Here is a 17,081-nt window from a genome sequence, read left to right on the forward strand (position 1 = left end):
AACTGGATGACCTTCAACCAACCATCATTTTCCAGGTAGATGGTGCACCACCACATTGGGGATTGCATGTTGGTGGGTTCCTAATCAAACATTTTCAGACCGGTGGATTGGAAGGGACGGCCCACTTCCCTGGACACCTCATTCACCAGATACCACTGCCCTGGATTTCTTTCTATGGGGTTATGTTAAAGATATCATATATCAAACAAAGATGCAGGACATCAACGACCTGAAGTAAAAGATCACTGATGTCACTGACACCACTGAAGAGGCTATAATACAGCCAACATGGAAACAAATCCAGTGCTGTCTTCATGCAACTAATGGCGCCCATATAGAGGTGTATTAAATGAGGCAAAAAAACTTCAGTATCTACTTCTCATATCGTAATAATTTCCACAGATTTGTCTATTCATTTGCTTTTGTAATAAATTTTCAGTCTACTCAACCATAACACGATAATGTAGCTGATCAGGAACATTATGCTACGTTGCAGTGGAACCATCTACTTGAAGTTACCAGTCTATAAACTCCTCATGTTCTAATCAGCTAATATTACTGACCTGCTTTTTGAGCTTCAAAAAGTGTGATGACATAAACAGAGTAGAAAAGTCAGATAAAAAAAACACCTCAAAAACACAACACAAACATATCTTTTTTTTTTTTTTTTTTTTAATTTTACCTTCAAGATCATCAACATCACCCAAACCAAGCTCCTCCATTAAGTCTGTCGAACAGAAACACAGTACCACATCAGAAACAAATACTGTTTAAATCTTTGATTCCAGATCAACAGAAATTGGGTTTGGTTCCATTTACCTGTCTTTCTGTCACTCCCTCCTTCAAGTTTGCTTAAAAGTGGTTCCCATTTTGCCTTTTCGGTCTGATAATGAGAATAAAGATGCCATTTGATCCAGTGAAGCAGTTTTGTTTACATATATTGGCACTGGGTCAATGGACTTACCTCTCTCTGCGTAGTATCATCTTTATCAACCTCTGCTCCTCCATTATCTGCCTTACTGCTGCTGACAGCTACAAGAAAAGATATAGGCGTTACATTTGAGACAACAGAGTAACTTCCTCACGAAAACAAAGACATGGTGATGAAGCTGGATGACTTGTCAAGACAGTGTAAATAAAATTCCCATGCAGTGGCGTTCATGGTTAGTCAGCATGAAGTTTCATGGTTAGGCATTTGACAAGCGGTAAGTTTTCCTGCTCTAGTTTTACTGGGTTCAGCCTCTGTAAAGAAGCCCGAGATGTGCTATGATCATGAATCTCACGCGCTTACCTTTACCTTTAGGCAGTATCTGAGAGATCAACAGAGCCGAGCATAAACTGTAACCCTATGCATCCCCACTTAGGGACATGGGGGTTTAGATTTTCCATGCAGGATGGAGTATGGTATGATGCATGCTTTATCCTACGGTGATCACAATATGATGATCAGGTCTATGGTATGGTAAACATGCTGTTCGTTAGACTTATTAGGCAAGACAAGCACTCATACCCTCTCCCTGGCTGCTTTTTGGGCTGTCTACACTCCTCCGAGGCTCTAGCACTGCCATCCTACTGCTCCCCTCCCCTCTTAAAAAAGAGGGAATATAAAACAAGTCTACAAAAGAAATGTAAAATATTGTTGGAAAGGCAGCAATCTACTGCTTGATTGCATATTCTATATCATACTTAAGTTAATAGTAGAAGGCTTGAGTCATTACTTGGAAAAAAAATGGATGCATGCATTTGTACTCTAATGCGCTGCTATGATTACACTAGTCAACACTATTTTCTGCAGGTCACTGTTTCTGCAGCATGAAATGGTGCTTGAAATGATTCAATTGCTTTAAAAAAAAAAAAAAATGAAATAAATAAACATACTTTCTTTATTGTCTTCTTTAACAGTGGGTATCTCTTCTTGATCCTTAGTGAGTACGCTTTGATTCTCTTCATGTTGTAATTTGGGATTTTCTGATCCGGACTGAAAGAAAAACAATCAGTAAGTGAAGAAAGTATGGGACAAATGTGACTGTGGAAGATATTTCAAATGCATCCATACCTCAGAGTCCCAAGATTCCTGCTCCCCTTCGTCTCCTCTGTCCAGACCCAGCTCAGAAAGGAAATCTATTTCAACAGATTGAAAGTGATTTGAAAATATGGACAGATATACAGGGCTGTCTTCTGTATGAGGACTGTAAACTTTACCTCTTTTCTTATCTTTACAGACTTCTCCCTCAGGAATGGGTGAAATGGCATCACGTGAGTCTCCACTCTCTTCAGGTTGTTCATCGTCCTCGGAGACATCGTCCTCCTTGTCATCTTTTTCATCATTCTGATCATCCTCATCCTCAGTGGAATCATCTTTCTGTGGAAAAAAAGAGAGTTTTTTTCCCATTTTTTTGTCCTTGAAATGTAGCCAGTGTGTGTGTATTTGCATCACAGCTAGCTACAGATATACTACAACTAAAAACAGCCAGTGTCCTATTTTACCTGCTTGGGATACTCTTCAGTGTTCCTGATCTCTGGACATTTCATGCCTAAACTCTCATCAGGTGAATCTATATCAACATCATCAATGTCAGTTTGAGGTAGTGCTTCATCAGAAAATGTGTTCCCATCTGAATCGGTCTGCTGACCAGCTGGACCACTGTCTTTGGTGAGTGGGCGGGAAAACACCTCCCTAAGCTTGGCAACTGACACTGTTGTTTTAGTAGCGATGGCACTTCGAGTTTGTAATGGAACATAAGAAATTAATCTAGCCTCCTGTTCTTTTTCTAACTTATGACCTTTACGTACAGAGTCATCTCCTACATCAGACAGTTTCATTGTTGAACTGACAAAATCGTACTGTAGCTTTTCATCCATGCTGTCAGAATCCTCATCTGTCTCATCTTTACTTGGATCACCTTTCTTCACACCTACAGGTTTTTCTTCCTCCAGTCCTCTTGTCTCTGGGAAATCATCATTACCGTCAATCACAGACAGAGGGATATTTTTATTGTCTTTACTTCCTTTAGTTTTTCGAAATTTGGAGAGATCTTTTCCAGTTTTTTGTGACTGCTGTCCTTTACTTTGACTGGAAAAAGTAGGCATGCATTCCTGATTACTGTCATCTTCATCATCATCCCAACTATTGTCATCATCTTTTGGATTCTCTGAGTCTTGTAGTTTTTGCTTTGCTGGTGATGCTGTAGGTGAGGGGTCATGTGACTTCTTCCTTTGAGTGTCTTGAACTTTCTTACTAAAGGAGGCAGCAGAACCCAGTGGCTCTCTAGTTACTTTTCCAGCATCTTCTCCAGATACCGCTGACAGTGGCCCCTTTTTATTAGGGGAACGGCTGTATTTTACGTCATGATTTTCAGATGAAGAATCCCAATCAGACTCATCTGCAGCTGCTTTCGCTGGTGTCGTTAGTGACCGAGGAGAGCTTGCTGAACTTAACTTTGAAGGTGACATAGATTTACCCATCACGCGCTGAGGTGAGACACATTTTGAGGATGATAATCTAGGAGTGTCCCGTGACGTATCATGGTGGTCCTCGTTTGGTTGAGGTAATGCGTCTTCTGAAAACAGCTTTGTTGCTTTAAGATCTCTTTTCTGCTCTGGAATCTTTTCGTTTCCCTGATCATCATTGGCTAAGTCTGTGTCACTGTCTAATGAAGAACCCCATGAGGACCTACGTTTTTTTTCTCCTTCTTCATTTGATACATCTTCAACATCAGAATGGCTATGTTCAGGTGATATATTCCTTAGCTTAGCAAGTACTGTGTTACGACCCAGTCCGCCTGTTTGATTTTCTTCATCGTCACTATCATTCCACACAGTGTCACCAGTATCTTCTTTTTTGCTCCACAAGTCATCGTCATTTTCATCATCATCCTTTTCCATCTCTTTGTCAGACTTCTCCTCAGGCTTAATTGGTGAAAGAGTTTTTTTGTTGGATGTTTTAGAACTGCCGGCTGAACCTCGGCCTGACTTTACATTTTTACCCGACGTCCACATACATTCCTTCCCAACGCTGTCATCTTCATCAGAAAATTTAGATTCGACCCTTATGGCCGACACAATGCAGTCCTCTTCTATTCCCAATGTGACTGGGATTGCATAATGTGATGTTTCAACTGGACGGTCACTGTCATCAGTTTGAGTTTCTGTTTTGGCAGCATTCTCAGAGGCATTTACGCTCTCGCCCACAGGTGCATGGTCCAGACTGGAAACATGGCTTTTAAGGTTGTCAGTGTTACTTATCTTTTGAGTATTAGCACTGTTAGTTTTCTTAAGGTTACTCACGGGAGATGGTTTTGGTATGTCTTCAAAACCAGCGGTCTCAACAGATGCCACACATTTGTCATTATCTTCCTCACATTCATTATCTTCTTCACCCTCATCCTCTTCATCTTCCTCTTCTTCATCCTCTTCATCTTCTTCTTCATCCTCTTCCTCGTCATCCTCCTCCTCTTCATCATCGTCTTCCTCCTCCTCCTCCTCTTCCTCCTCATCATCCTCTTCATCATCATCTTCCTCCTCTTCTTCTTCTTCCTCAGAATTCTCCGCCTCTGGACTTCCCTCTGATTTTGCTTTACTACTTGAAGGCTGCTCAGAACGTTTTCTTTTCCCCTGCTCAGCTCCATGGTCTGCTTGTTTATGCATTTCAGAGGAAGAAAGAAAGGTGTTATAGAAATGAAACTGATAAAGTTTGGCATAAAATAGTACCTTTCTATGGCTTGGAAGAGGGGTAGAAGTCATCTGGGGTGCTTTGGAAATGAAGGAATCAGGGTAGGGGTCTACTGGGTGCTGCAGAGCATTGCTGGAGGGTGTAACCTTTGGGAAGGATGGGATTCTCTGGACTACATTCTCACTCTCTGGTTCAGATTCTACACCACTCAGGGACCTGTCAGGCTGCGCAGAAGCTACAGTACAGGCAGGGATAAAATATTACTACCAACAACCACAAAATATGAAGGGGCATGAATAAGTGAATGAGGTTTAAAGATGTTCTGTACCTTCTCCTTTTTTAGTTGCAATCATTTTCCTAAGGTTCACCTTCTGTGGTTTCTGAGGAAGAGCATATAAGTAAAAATGAATTCAAGAAAAAAAAAGATGTTTAAAGCCCTATTCGGACAGGATTAGTTTTAGTTTTTAGGTACGTGGGGTAAAGTAATAACTGTCAGAGATTTTAGTCCCGTCCGAATGTGCTATGTCAGTAATCATTACCGCACAATGTCAGTAAAGATTAGCGCAACTTTTATCTTCTGTAAAAGAGTCTGGGAAAATGACCCAAGGTAATACTAATCCCATGCGAATAGACCAGTAGTTAATATGTCTGCAGATATTCTGTCATATCCTGTTTACAAGTGGTTTTTCACAAATTTTTAAGCATGGAGACTCTTGAAGATGCATTCAGTTTTCCAGTAGGCAGTCAGACAAGTGCGTGTGAAACCTTGTGTCACCCCAAGTCTAAGGTTTCGTTTCTGTAGTGGCAATGCAAAGCATTTGTTGCACATGTAGTCATTTAATAAATGTACTGTTCACATACCACAAATGTGTAAACAAGTAAATTTAATAACATCTATAACATAAATATGGGAACAACTGCATTTAACTGATCAGGTTTGGACACAAACATTGAAATACCCATCGGGTTCAGACGCAACAGTGTTGGGCACAGGTCTGGTTTGGACAGAAATATGCAGCTCGAGCCAGGCTCTATTTTGGATTTTGGAATTGGAAAGCAGCATCATACGCACATGACGACAGGAGGGGACGGCGGTGCGTGAATGGATTTATCCATCCCACTTAGTTTTACTGATATTTCTTATCCTGTGTGAACTGGCCATTAATATTATCGACGTCCTGTGGTAAACTGGCAGTACCCCACGTACCCATGTAATGCTAATTGAGTCTGAATAGTGCTTAAGAGGAATATAATTGTAGCACCAACCTTTTCAATTGAAACTGATTCTTCATCATTATCAGATGAAGGCCACTCATCAGCAGCACTTTTTGATACCCTAAGATAAAGAGTAATGTTAGTCAGGAAACAAAGTGCAAAACAACCATTTAATGCAGTTAGAAAGTAAGAACATTTGCTCACCGGCTAAGTGACTCAGACTGAGAGTTATCCTCAAAATCTGCAAAGAAAAATAAAGAATTTAGAAAATAAAGAATCAGAGATTTTTTTTTTTGTCTTTTTTTTTTTTTAAATCCAACTCTTTTGAGCCTCTCTTTATTTCCTACATTATGCAATAAACATGTTTGACGTGTTTTGAATCTTAGAACCTGATCTATAACGCATTTAAATCTAAAAAAGCAGGATATGTAAGACACACAAAGCACTACAGGGCAAGCAGCAGAAAATAAATGCAATTTCCTGTAAATAGGGGTACCATCAAATATCCATTCTTTGTAACTATGAAAAACTTTGACAAGAAATTGGCAGCATTTAACTCACTTGGCCAACAAAGCTATATCTAAGCAAAGTAATACCTCTCCCTGCTTCATTTGATCCATGCTCTAGATCCAGTCAAGTGGTATTGCATGAGGAATAAATGAAATAATTAATGTCAATAAAAAATAGATACATTAATGGAATATTCTACAGTCCAACTACCTAAAAGTGCTAATGTCCTCACACCATTTAACTTATTGTCTTGAAGCAGATATACATGCATACCATCTTTGTCAGTGGCTGGTCCGCCTAAAGAGAAGCCTGCTTCAGCATCTTGGGAAGGACTGCCCAGCAGTATTTTTTTCTTCTTCTTGCTTCCATCTTGATGTAAGAGGGAGGAACCATCATTCTTTTGGGTACCATGCTCAATGATAAGAAGAGAACAACTGCAAAACACACAAAAGACATTAGAATATAAATGTTGTGGAAGTGAACTGCATTCAGAGATGCAACAAAGAGGGAAAAAAAAAATTGTTTCTATTGAATAAAATTAACCACAAAACAATTTAAATATTCTATTTGTGTGTTTCCACTGTTTGTTTGATTTGCCTTTATCTACACAACACACCTGCATAAAATCACATTCTATTCTAATAAAAGAAGAGAAAAGAAAAAAGCTTACGGATGATGCCCATTCATTACTGCATAGTCATCTGCTGACCATCCTTTGGAATCTTTTAGTGTAATATCTGCATCATAGCGCAAGAGCAGTCGCAACATAGCAATTTGCCCATTGCCAGCAGCCATCATTAGTGGGGACCTGCATGTAAAATCACAAACAGAGAGAATAGTCTTAATAGTTAGTTCAGCCACATTATGATGCGTCCATATGTATCACAGACTTCTCATTGTTAAGGACTGACCTTTCTTCTTGACCAGTAAAGTTCACATCAGCACCTTCTTTTAATAGAAACTCAGCCATCTCTATATGATCCTCACGGACTGCAACACTCAACGGTGTGAACCCCTCCTACAGATTAGATCATAGCAGTCACATTAAGCATAGTCCCTCTGTGATGCCTGCCTTGAGATAGCTATGGCTTATCCATTCTTTTTTTGCATATCCTTACTTGCACTTCAATCTGTGGTGCAAAGCTAACAGTTACTAATATGTTTTATCCATAATAGTTATTTTATCCTTACAATAGCTGTATAGTATATAGAAATAAAGATGTCATAATTAAATAAGATATATAAGCCAATGGTGTGATAACTGCTTTTTAAAATGGTAGTTCAACAACAGAGCTAACACACACTCAGAAAAATGTACCTTGTTTGGGGCATTGAGATCAGCCTCATGTTCTAGTAGCAAGCGGGCGGTGGAGATAGATGGGATATTTGCGGCCAAATGTAAGGCTGTGTTCCCATTGATGTCTATGAGATCTGGTTCAGCATGATTTTCCAGAAGTATATTAACACAGCGCTCATGTTGGCCCTGCACCGCCTTACATGGAGAAAAGACCACAATCAGAAATGGGTTTATTACCTGTGAGCTTTTCACATACAGGTCAATTGTCTCAATAATGTGGTGAAGAAGTAATTAAAAATATACTAAGTAATGAGAGTGTAAGTTATTATGAGACAATATGTTTTATGTGAGATTAAAAATTGCTCTCACAGTTTAATCATCTAGGATTACCTTCATTAAGGCGGATCGATTCTGATTGTCACATAGGTTAAGCTTGGCTTTGCTCTCAACGAGGAACTGCACCACTTCAACATGTCCACTTGCACAAGCAATATGAAGTGCTGTTCTGTAACAATAAAGGTGAGAGTTCTTCTTACACACCCATACTACCACACAGTTGCCCAAACCCTTTCAAATATGTTACCAAAGACCTAACTCTTAATTTTAGTTCTTTCATATAGAGATTTATATTCTGAAGTCTTGCCTTGAGAGATGCTCTCTAAGAACAAATATTTTAATTGCAAACATACTATACAATTTCTCTGTTGCAACAAATGACACAAAACTATCCGTGCTTGTACTACAGTCCACCTACTATTATAAAATCCATACTTTGAACAACTTCAGATATTAATTTCTTCAGATGGACTTTTAGGCAATAATTAGAAAGATTTTGTATTAACTTTGATTGCTTCTCTGTAAAGTGCTGTTCTGTCAAGTATTCTCCTCACACCACTCAGTTACTTCTGACATTTACTAATTGTAAAAGGTAACCAGATCCTGCCTTGAAACTTAAGTAGAAAAGAAACAATGGGAGGCCATATGCATTTACTTAGTGGTTATAACAACCATAGCACTCTGTGTTTATCAATCCTGCCCTGTAAACTGCTTGACAAACTAGTTTTGCTATGCTAAATAAACAAACAAATAAAAAACAAAAAATCCATAGTGCATACTAAGATGTAGGCACACTATTTGGCAGGTCTATAATATAAATAGAATACATATATTCATTGACAAATGTATTAAACAATTTAGAAAGACTCTAGTACACCTGCTGGTGACCCTGTGGAAAAAGTATGAAACGCAGATTATATTTGAGCAATTTACCCACATAAATTGCAATTCCATTCATTTACAGCCTTTAAATCCAAGGAACAATACAATCTCACTTACCTGTTTTCTTTATCAAGCTGGTTGATATCACTTTTCTTGGCAAGCTGCTTCAACTTTGCCAAATCACCTACAGATGCAGCTTTGTGAACCTTTCCTAGGTCCTTGTCCTTCAGATCATAGCCCACAGAAAGCACACTCCCATTGTCAGGGGTACCAGATGGGTATTTCTTTTTCTTAGTAAAGCTAAATATCTTCTTCATTGTACGTAGCGGTACAACATTTCTTTTGCACCGTCACTACCTGCTACTCATACACTGCGGGAGGATCACCACAGGCGGCTCTGCCATTCCTAAAAATAAGATGTACAAAGCGGATTAGCAGCCCATAAACCGTGATAAGAGCAATTCAGAACCTTACCTCTAATCAACTACCCTTAAACAAGGAACAGCAATTTAAAACATGTAGATTCATAAGCGATAACGAACTGCGCACGTCGACAGGCGCCACGTAACATTTAACCAATATACAATTACACTAAAGCAGCCCTGGATCAAGGCAAACACAGCTGTCAAGCTAACGACAGAGTCTCAGGAAGCGATTAGCTACATGCACCTTTATTCCTTGACGATACCTTACACTACGATGTCCTTAATAACCTTGTGGGTTAGGTTTGAAGAAAACATGACAATGATTCATTAATAGAACTCAGTTTATCAGATGTAAAGAAACAAGACAAGACTCAGAGGTGTTTTACAATATATTGAGGGCTAGCTAAAGCTTTGTATCTTGTGGCTTGTTACCATGACAATCGATTTGACAGGCAGACTAGCATTAACTTCACTACGACCGGTTGACATTTCCTTTGGCACGGGTTTTTTTTTTTTGCTTTTCTACCATGTGCTTAACTAACTTGTCTAAAATAATTACCACATAAAAAAATTAGAAACATAAAAATGAGTGGACGTAAAATACGTGGTCACTTATATTCACAATCATATGTTGCCTAGCAACAACACCTAGCCTCCCGAGTTGGCTCAGTGCTGCACCTCCCACGTCGTCATTTCACTGTTGATACAAACCGCCACATTTAAACGTTGTTTCACTGGCAAGCGGAGGGGATGTTATCACTACCACGCTGATGGTCCACCCTTTCAGTAATTTACACGATTTGGAAGACTTGTGTAGATCTACAAACTGGAGCGCAAAACTATTTAGCTGGAGTCAACATTGTTAGCTAACGAAAGGCAAAACTAACGTAGCCCTGCTAACTCAACGCTAATTAGCAAACGCTAGCATCAAATACCATAAAGCACATGCTATTATGCGTAACATCAATCAAATTACAAAGAAGATGGAATTCGGGGTCAAAGTGCCTTTATTGGCGTAGTGGTCTTTGCAACAGGACGCTAACTACAGTATATGAACTGAAATACTAACCTGTTGAATGTCCAAATCAGATCCCTTCACACAGCTAAAGCTAACGAACGTGAGCCCTCTCTCACACACACATGCTTACTGTAGGATTTTCAATGTACCAATCAGAAATTAGATTGAGGTAAACACTGCTTTGACTGACCAATAGGCGGCTACAAGAGTTGTAAAAGGTTGGTTTACATGTTACAGATGGTGAAAAAGCTTGTGTAATAGCCAAGATACACCATTAGATGGCGACGGTTGTTTTGAAATTTTATGACTACAGGCAAGGAATTTCAGCCTTTCAGTCAGTCCAAAAAGCCCATCGTAATCTGCAATAGTAATACACTGGCCATAATGTAAATTACATAAAATAACAAAACACTACAACATAAATTATTCAGAAAAATAAACAATAGACAAATGTTTTCAATCTACCACCACATTTATTCATTTTGACATATCTTGGCAGTCCTTAAAAACTTTGCTGCTTTACAAAATAATAATTTGAAATAGTGGAGGCTAAAAAAAATGCCCTATCTCTCTTTAATGAACTCTGTAACAATGGATAAATTGAGTTAAATAGTGTCAATAAATATTCCAAAAAAACATTGTTGATTGTTGTTCTCAGCCTGATGTACTATAGACCACTGCTTGGTATGTAAAGTAAAAATTCATCAAGAACCTTAAGTTTCTAAAAGCTTCAGATAAACTGAATAGATCCAAACCATTTGGCCCCATAAACTCTTGAGCTCTGTTAAACAGATGCTTTGGTCCAAAGTGAACAGCTTTATTATCGTCTCTCAGCAGTCGACAGGTGAATAATGGAACTCATTGAGACCTTTTATGATATTCATTTTGGCATCATATGCCACAACAAGTCATTTGTGACGTTACTAATGTAAGTTACTACAAAACCCATCTGTAAATCATACTGAAGTAGAGGTAGAGTTCAAACAACTATAGTGACTCATGGACTGAACTTACCTCCTTGAATAACTTTATGTCCCCTGATGTAGATAATCACTTGTATTTCAATAGAACAATGATGCCATTGTATTTTAAAGACATGAGCTGGTGATGCCCAAAGCTCTTTAAAGAGGGAGTTAGTTATATGCAAAAGAATGATGTCTATTAATCTGTATTGTATCTGTTTCACTTGAGCAAGAATAATTTCCATGTCCTCATCGGCTCTGAATGACAAGCAGTTATTGTTCTTTGACCTTGTTTGGCTTCTGGATAAGAAGTAACAATTAACAATCTTACCAAAAGTAGAGACCCTAGAGAGTAATTATTTTGTCTCTTACATTGCTTAAACAAATTGGGTGTCACACAGTGTGGCAGGTAAAATAATGAGGGCCATGCATCCACAAAACCCACCCAAAAAGTATGTTCATTCATTTGAATCTTTGTTTAACTGACACAAGTTCAAATAAAAGATTTTTTAATGTTTTCACTGAAAATCGTAAGTGTATTTTGTTATTATAAACAAATTTAGCTTTTGATGCTGGTGAAACACTCAAAAAAGTTGTGACAGGAGAGGAATATTTACCACTATATTACACTACTCAGGCTTATTCAAGGCTCAGGAGGCAGCGGCATTGGCTTGTATTTATCTACAAGGCTGTATTGGGCAAACTACCCCCATATCTCTGTTGCCTCCTGTCTCCATCCACCAGTGGATACAACTACTGCTCATCACATCGGCTCCTCCTTAGAGTCCCCAGAATCCACTCTGAACTTGGTAAAACAGCTTTTTCCCATGATGGACCTTGGTCATGGAACAATTTGCAAAACTCACTTCAGCTTCAGCATTTCATTACCTTGGGTGAATTCAAATCTCTTCTGTCAAACTGTCTAACAGAAGTGTGCAACTGCTGTTCTTAAACTGGTTTTTAGCTTTTTAGCCATTTTATGTTGTCTTAATTGTATGTAGTTTTATTCTCTGTCAGTTAATTTGTATTGCACTGATGTGCCTCTTGGTCAGGTCTCCCTCGAAAAAGAGATTTCATCTCAAGGGACTTCCTGGTTAAATAAAGGTTAAATAAAAAATGACTTTTCCTATGTATTATACATCTTAATCATTTGGGACAATAGTTGCACTTCAATAAGTGATTTTTTTTGTCCTGGCTACATCACTTCAGATGGTCAACAGTCCGTGGTATCTGTTGTTTGATTCTAGTTTTTAAAATGTATCTACATTTTCAGTAGAATACTAATGTGGACTGCAGGCCACATAGGACAGTCCAGCACATGCATTCTATTACTCTGACGCCCTAGGGTTGGAAGTAGTGCAAAATGAGGCCTGACATTGTCCTGCTGAGATAACCATGGACCTCCCACAAAAAGGTGTCAACTTGACAGCACCATATGTTTCTGTAAATGTCCAATATATTGTTTCACATCATGGGTGCCCTCACACATACTAAGCAGGTCAGGCATGTGGGTACTGATGCTGCTTTTTACTTTTTACTGGGCACATCAGCATGTTTTCTCTGTTGTTTCAGTCCATCTCAGATCTGCTCAACCTCAGAACTCAGAGTACCATTTCTGCACAGAATTGGTATGAGTTTTCTATGCTTCTTTCTTAATGCAGTTCTAGACAGTTTCTCGTTCAATGCTGCCTGAAAGCTCAAAGGACAGTCAACAGTGGTTTCTGCCTCTGACCTTCACACACTCAACCTCAATCTTTTTGTCATGATCCACTTTTTAGTTTGGTTTGGTTGTGTCTTCTGTTCCCTCTCCTCCCCATCTGTGATTGACCAGTTAATGGCACACACCAGGAGCTGATCTGCAATCAAGCTCTCCTCCTGCTTGTAAGCCCTGCAGTTCCTGTGCTGTGTGCCAGAACGTCTTTGCTCCCATGCTGGTGAGGTGGGGGTCTCTCTCATTTTGGTGTACTTTGCATTGTGGTTTCCTGGTGCTTGAGTCTTTTGTTAATTAAGTCTGTGTCTAAGTTCAGACCGTCGTACATATCAACCCTCAGTTTCCATCTTGCTTTTCTTTCCCTGTGTGTGTTTTTGAACACCACATTCTGCTGTGTTTCAGGTCCGGTTCCCTTGGTTCGGTTCGTGTCTATCTCCTGGTTTGGTGACGCCTTTGGTTCTCCTTTGTCAGAGTTTTTGCTTTTCTTCAATATGTTTTATGGACAAATAAATGTTTAAATCGCATTCACGCTCATCTGAGTCTGTCTGTTGTTGTTCACCACACGCACTTGAGTTCCACTAGTCTCAGACCTTGACACTTTTCACAATATAATGTACTATAGATGCTTGAAGACCTATGTTTTGCATTGAAAAATACTCCTTTTCTTTGCTGACTGAAAATTACCTTACGAAGTTTGACCCAAAGTTTTGAGCCATGACCCAACAAAACCTGTGGTAGATGTTCCCTCCCTGATCATCTCACCTGTTTTCTCAATAGTCTGTTAAATTCTCAGTCTGAATATGTATTTTTGAGTTCTAGGCATCAAAATCTAAATGTCAGTGGCGGCTTGTCAATAGAAGGCACTAGGGCGCCACCCCTGCCTGTCTCACATGGAGAAGAAAATGATAGAAATTGCATAAAATAATTTCACAAAAACATGAGTATTTAAATAAATGAGCTATACAGGATACAGCCAAAGAGTCCTGTGTATCATCTGCATTCAAGCATAGTTTCAAAATGTTTTCGGTCTTTTATTGAGCAGTCAATTGAAGTGTTTCCTGTTTGGGGCAATAAATCTGTGCCCAAGGCTCTCTGTTTTCCATAATAGACTCTCGTTATAAATGGTGCGTGCTTAGTGAAGCCCTCCCTCCAATACAACAGATAGGAGAGCCTCTGAATACAAAAATTTACACCCAAGCACATCCACAGGAGTAAACATCACATCCTGAAAAGAATCAAGACCTTCCTCAGAAATGCAATTAGAGAATAGATCCATAACTAATACTACTATGACGCATGCTAGCAGCAGGATGGCTCGGTGGTGATCACGCCTGGCTTCGAGGAGAGAGGCCGGGTTTAGATTCCCAGCGTGTGTGACAATATCTTTTAGCCGTTAGTTTTCTATGTTTTTAATGCCATGCGATCTATCTGCACTACCTTCACCTCTGCCCTAAATGCACTGTCCATACTATTAGAGCTAAAGACACAGGGATAAGCCTGACTTTATTAAGAAGAATTGTCTTTATTTAGTCAGTAGGGGTTCACACATGTAAACATGCACCACAAACCTGCCTTCAACTCATCACTAGATCATACATGCATCACACACTGCATTCTAGGAGTAGTGGAATCGCCATAACAGGTGCCTGGGGAGCAAATGGGGGGATTAAGGGCCTTGCTCAAGGGCACACCAGCCAACAAATCTCTGCTAGTCCAGGAAATCAAACCGGCAATCCTTTGGTCACAAGTCGACTTTCCAGATGACTCTCCATCCATCTAGGCCACAGCTGCCCCCATCATAGATAAATGTGCATGTTGAACAATAGACAGATGAAATTTACATATGAAAAATAAATGACCGAAAACACATACTGTGTATTTTTATTGTAATTTACTTTTTTTTTTTTTTTTAAATAGTGGGGCATGTACTTTGGCGTTGTAGTGCATCCGCAAATTGAACCCCACCAAAAACTAATTTCACCAGTTGCCCCTGCTGAATGTGTTTACATGCAGAAAATACAATATATTACTTTAATACATTCCTGTGCTGATTAAATTATTGGAAATTAAACCAATGTTTAAACAAATTAAAAGATGACATAATTTAAAATTGAAATGTGGTTTGTAGTCATTAGAGAGTTCATGCTCATGTTCGAACACACACATTACAGTATATGTTTATGTAACATTACACTGACTTACATTAATTTCCTTTAGACTTAAACCAACCTTAACCTACCCCAAAACATCCTATCCCTTAAACCATCACATGCTTAGGACTTACATCTCGGGGGGCTTAGATCCTATGTGTCAACAGATTTCTGGCCTCATCTGTAATTCTCTGTAACACACTCATAACCCGTGCTTTTTTCAGCTTGGATTATATGTATATCTGATGTCCTCATGGTCACATTTCTTAATTTATTTCCTCCTCCACTAAATGAATAATCGTCGTCTTTTACCCGAGGTGCTCAACAGTATGGTTTCACTCGTCCTGCTCCTCATCCTTAATTGCCTTGTTCATACATTGAAAAGGACAAAATCCTGTCATTCCTCTTCTCTCAGTTCTTTTGTGCTTAATCTCTGTCTGTCTGGATTTTTTTTTAGGCTTTGGGTTAGTTTCATGTAGCCAGTTAAGCACAGACTACAACAATTGCATGATAATTAAGCTATTAAGTTCTACAAAACACTCATAAAACTTTTGGATTTATACCATCTTTAAAAGAAATCCTTTTGCTTATTTCGAACTTTGTGATACATTGGATTGCTATCATTTTCCATAACCTCAAAGAACATCATGTACATCTTCATTCCCTTGTATTGTCTGCCTTATGGCTGTTTTGGAGGCTCCCCTCAGTTTATTAAATGTACATCCTGTTTTAGCATTTAAAAGACTTAAAGCTCATCTTAAGCATCTCAAAAGACATACAGTTTGCCTAAATCTGCAGAGTTAAATATAATCTTACTAGTCTCCTTATTCATCTTGATAATATAATATTTTAGAGCTGATAATCTGTATAAAACATATAGTATAAAAATCAAACAATTGACTCATCATCTTAAACTTCTATCAGTATTGCTTCTTTTGTTATTAAACTACTTTTATTTATTGCACAAATTCAAAACAAATATTCAGATTTGCACTGGGAAGAGGATTTGTTGACAATCCATAATGCTCAACTTCATTCAGTGAAACAAAATGAGCAGACCAACTCTGTTAGGTAGGAATTTTGACAGTGTACACCATCAAAAGTAGTAGAGCTACAGCTGTATTTCCTAATTCGCATGTTTTTTAATTAGTTGAATAAATAACAACCTAAATAACACAGTGCTATAACATTTTACTGACTATATTTATACAGAAATACAGTCATCGAGTTAATACAGTCACATCCTGTTCATGTTTCCTGTCAAAACACATACAGACCTTCACACCACCTCATAAGACAAACTTTATCTCACAAGTAGCTAATCTATATTGTCAAAGTGACTGGAAGTCAACAAATGGTCCATATGAATCTGTAAAAGGTGTCAGTGTTAATGGGGTACAGAAGACTGAGAGGAGGGGGGTGGGTGTCACATTTGAATTCAGGATCAGTCAGCTTTTCAGTGATTCACAGTTTTAACACCCTGAGAGAGCACACGTTTGATGTTAATGGAGGAGCAATAGAGGAAATGGAGGTTGTTTTGGTCTGACCTAGACTGGCAAATTATTTATACCTAAATAAAACTATTTTGTATTTAGCATGCAGAAACAGTAAGTCATATTAGGTATAAGTGGAATTTCTCTCTTTTGGATCACATGTACTGTACATACACAGTAAAAAAAAATCCTGTTGTTTTTACAGAAAAAAACTGGCAGCTGTGGTTGTCAGAACAATACTGTAGAAAACACATCCAACTGTAAACATATTTACAGAGTAACATGTGTTTTAAACATGTAGATTTAACATTTTAAAGATGTAGATTTAACATTGGATTTAACTGGTAAATGGACAGCACTTATTTAGCACATTTTCTACACCTTCATGGTGTCCACAGCGCTTTCCAAAT

At 38.6% G+C, this 17,081-nt stretch overlaps 1 protein-coding gene across 10 annotated transcripts in view; it reads right to left on the reverse strand.

Annotated features, from left to right (window-relative positions):
• The window catches only part of ankrd26 (ankyrin repeat domain containing 26), a 31,227-nt gene extending 20,739 nt beyond the window's left edge, over window positions 1-10,488 (reverse strand). For 5 of the 10 annotated variants that reach the window (XM_030137590.1, XM_030137587.1, XM_030137585.1 and 2 more), the window contains exons 1-19: window positions 10,407-10,488; window positions 9,030-9,318; window positions 8,085-8,199; window positions 7,716-7,889; window positions 7,309-7,415; window positions 7,068-7,205; window positions 6,671-6,831; window positions 6,484-6,510; window positions 6,092-6,128; window positions 5,939-6,008; window positions 5,001-5,052; window positions 2,488-4,634; window positions 2,203-2,362; window positions 2,057-2,121; window positions 1,879-1,978; window positions 965-1,032; window positions 820-883; window positions 683-727; window positions 564-575 (exon numbers count right to left, since the gene is read on the reverse strand). In XM_030137590.1, the coding sequence (XP_029993450.1) occupies window positions 564-575; window positions 683-727; window positions 820-883; window positions 965-1,032; window positions 1,879-1,978; window positions 2,057-2,121; window positions 2,203-2,362; window positions 2,488-4,634; window positions 5,001-5,052; window positions 5,939-6,008; window positions 6,092-6,128; window positions 6,484-6,510; window positions 6,671-6,831; window positions 7,068-7,205; window positions 7,309-7,415; window positions 7,716-7,889; window positions 8,085-8,199; window positions 9,030-9,229 (3,742 nt within the window). In that variant the 5' untranslated portion in view covers window positions 9,230-9,318; window positions 10,407-10,488. Of the gene's footprint in view, window positions 1-563; window positions 576-682; window positions 728-819; window positions 884-964; window positions 1,033-1,878; window positions 1,979-2,056; window positions 2,122-2,202; window positions 2,363-2,487; window positions 4,635-4,710; window positions 4,908-5,000; window positions 5,053-5,938; window positions 6,009-6,091; window positions 6,129-6,483; window positions 6,511-6,670; window positions 6,832-7,067; window positions 7,206-7,308; window positions 7,416-7,715; window positions 7,890-8,084; window positions 8,200-9,029; window positions 9,319-10,406 lie in introns of all 10 variants that reach the window. The other 5 variants (XM_030137584.1, XM_030137591.1, XM_030137592.1 and 2 more) reach the window with 5 other exon arrangements.
• Between the last annotated feature and the right edge of the window lie 6,593 nt (window positions 10,489-17,081).

Source organism: Sphaeramia orbicularis, chromosome 6, assembly GCF_902148855.1.
Source record: "Sphaeramia orbicularis chromosome 6, fSphaOr1.1, whole genome shotgun sequence".
Lineage (NCBI taxonomy): Eukaryota > Metazoa > Chordata > Actinopteri > Kurtiformes > Apogonidae > Sphaeramia > Sphaeramia orbicularis.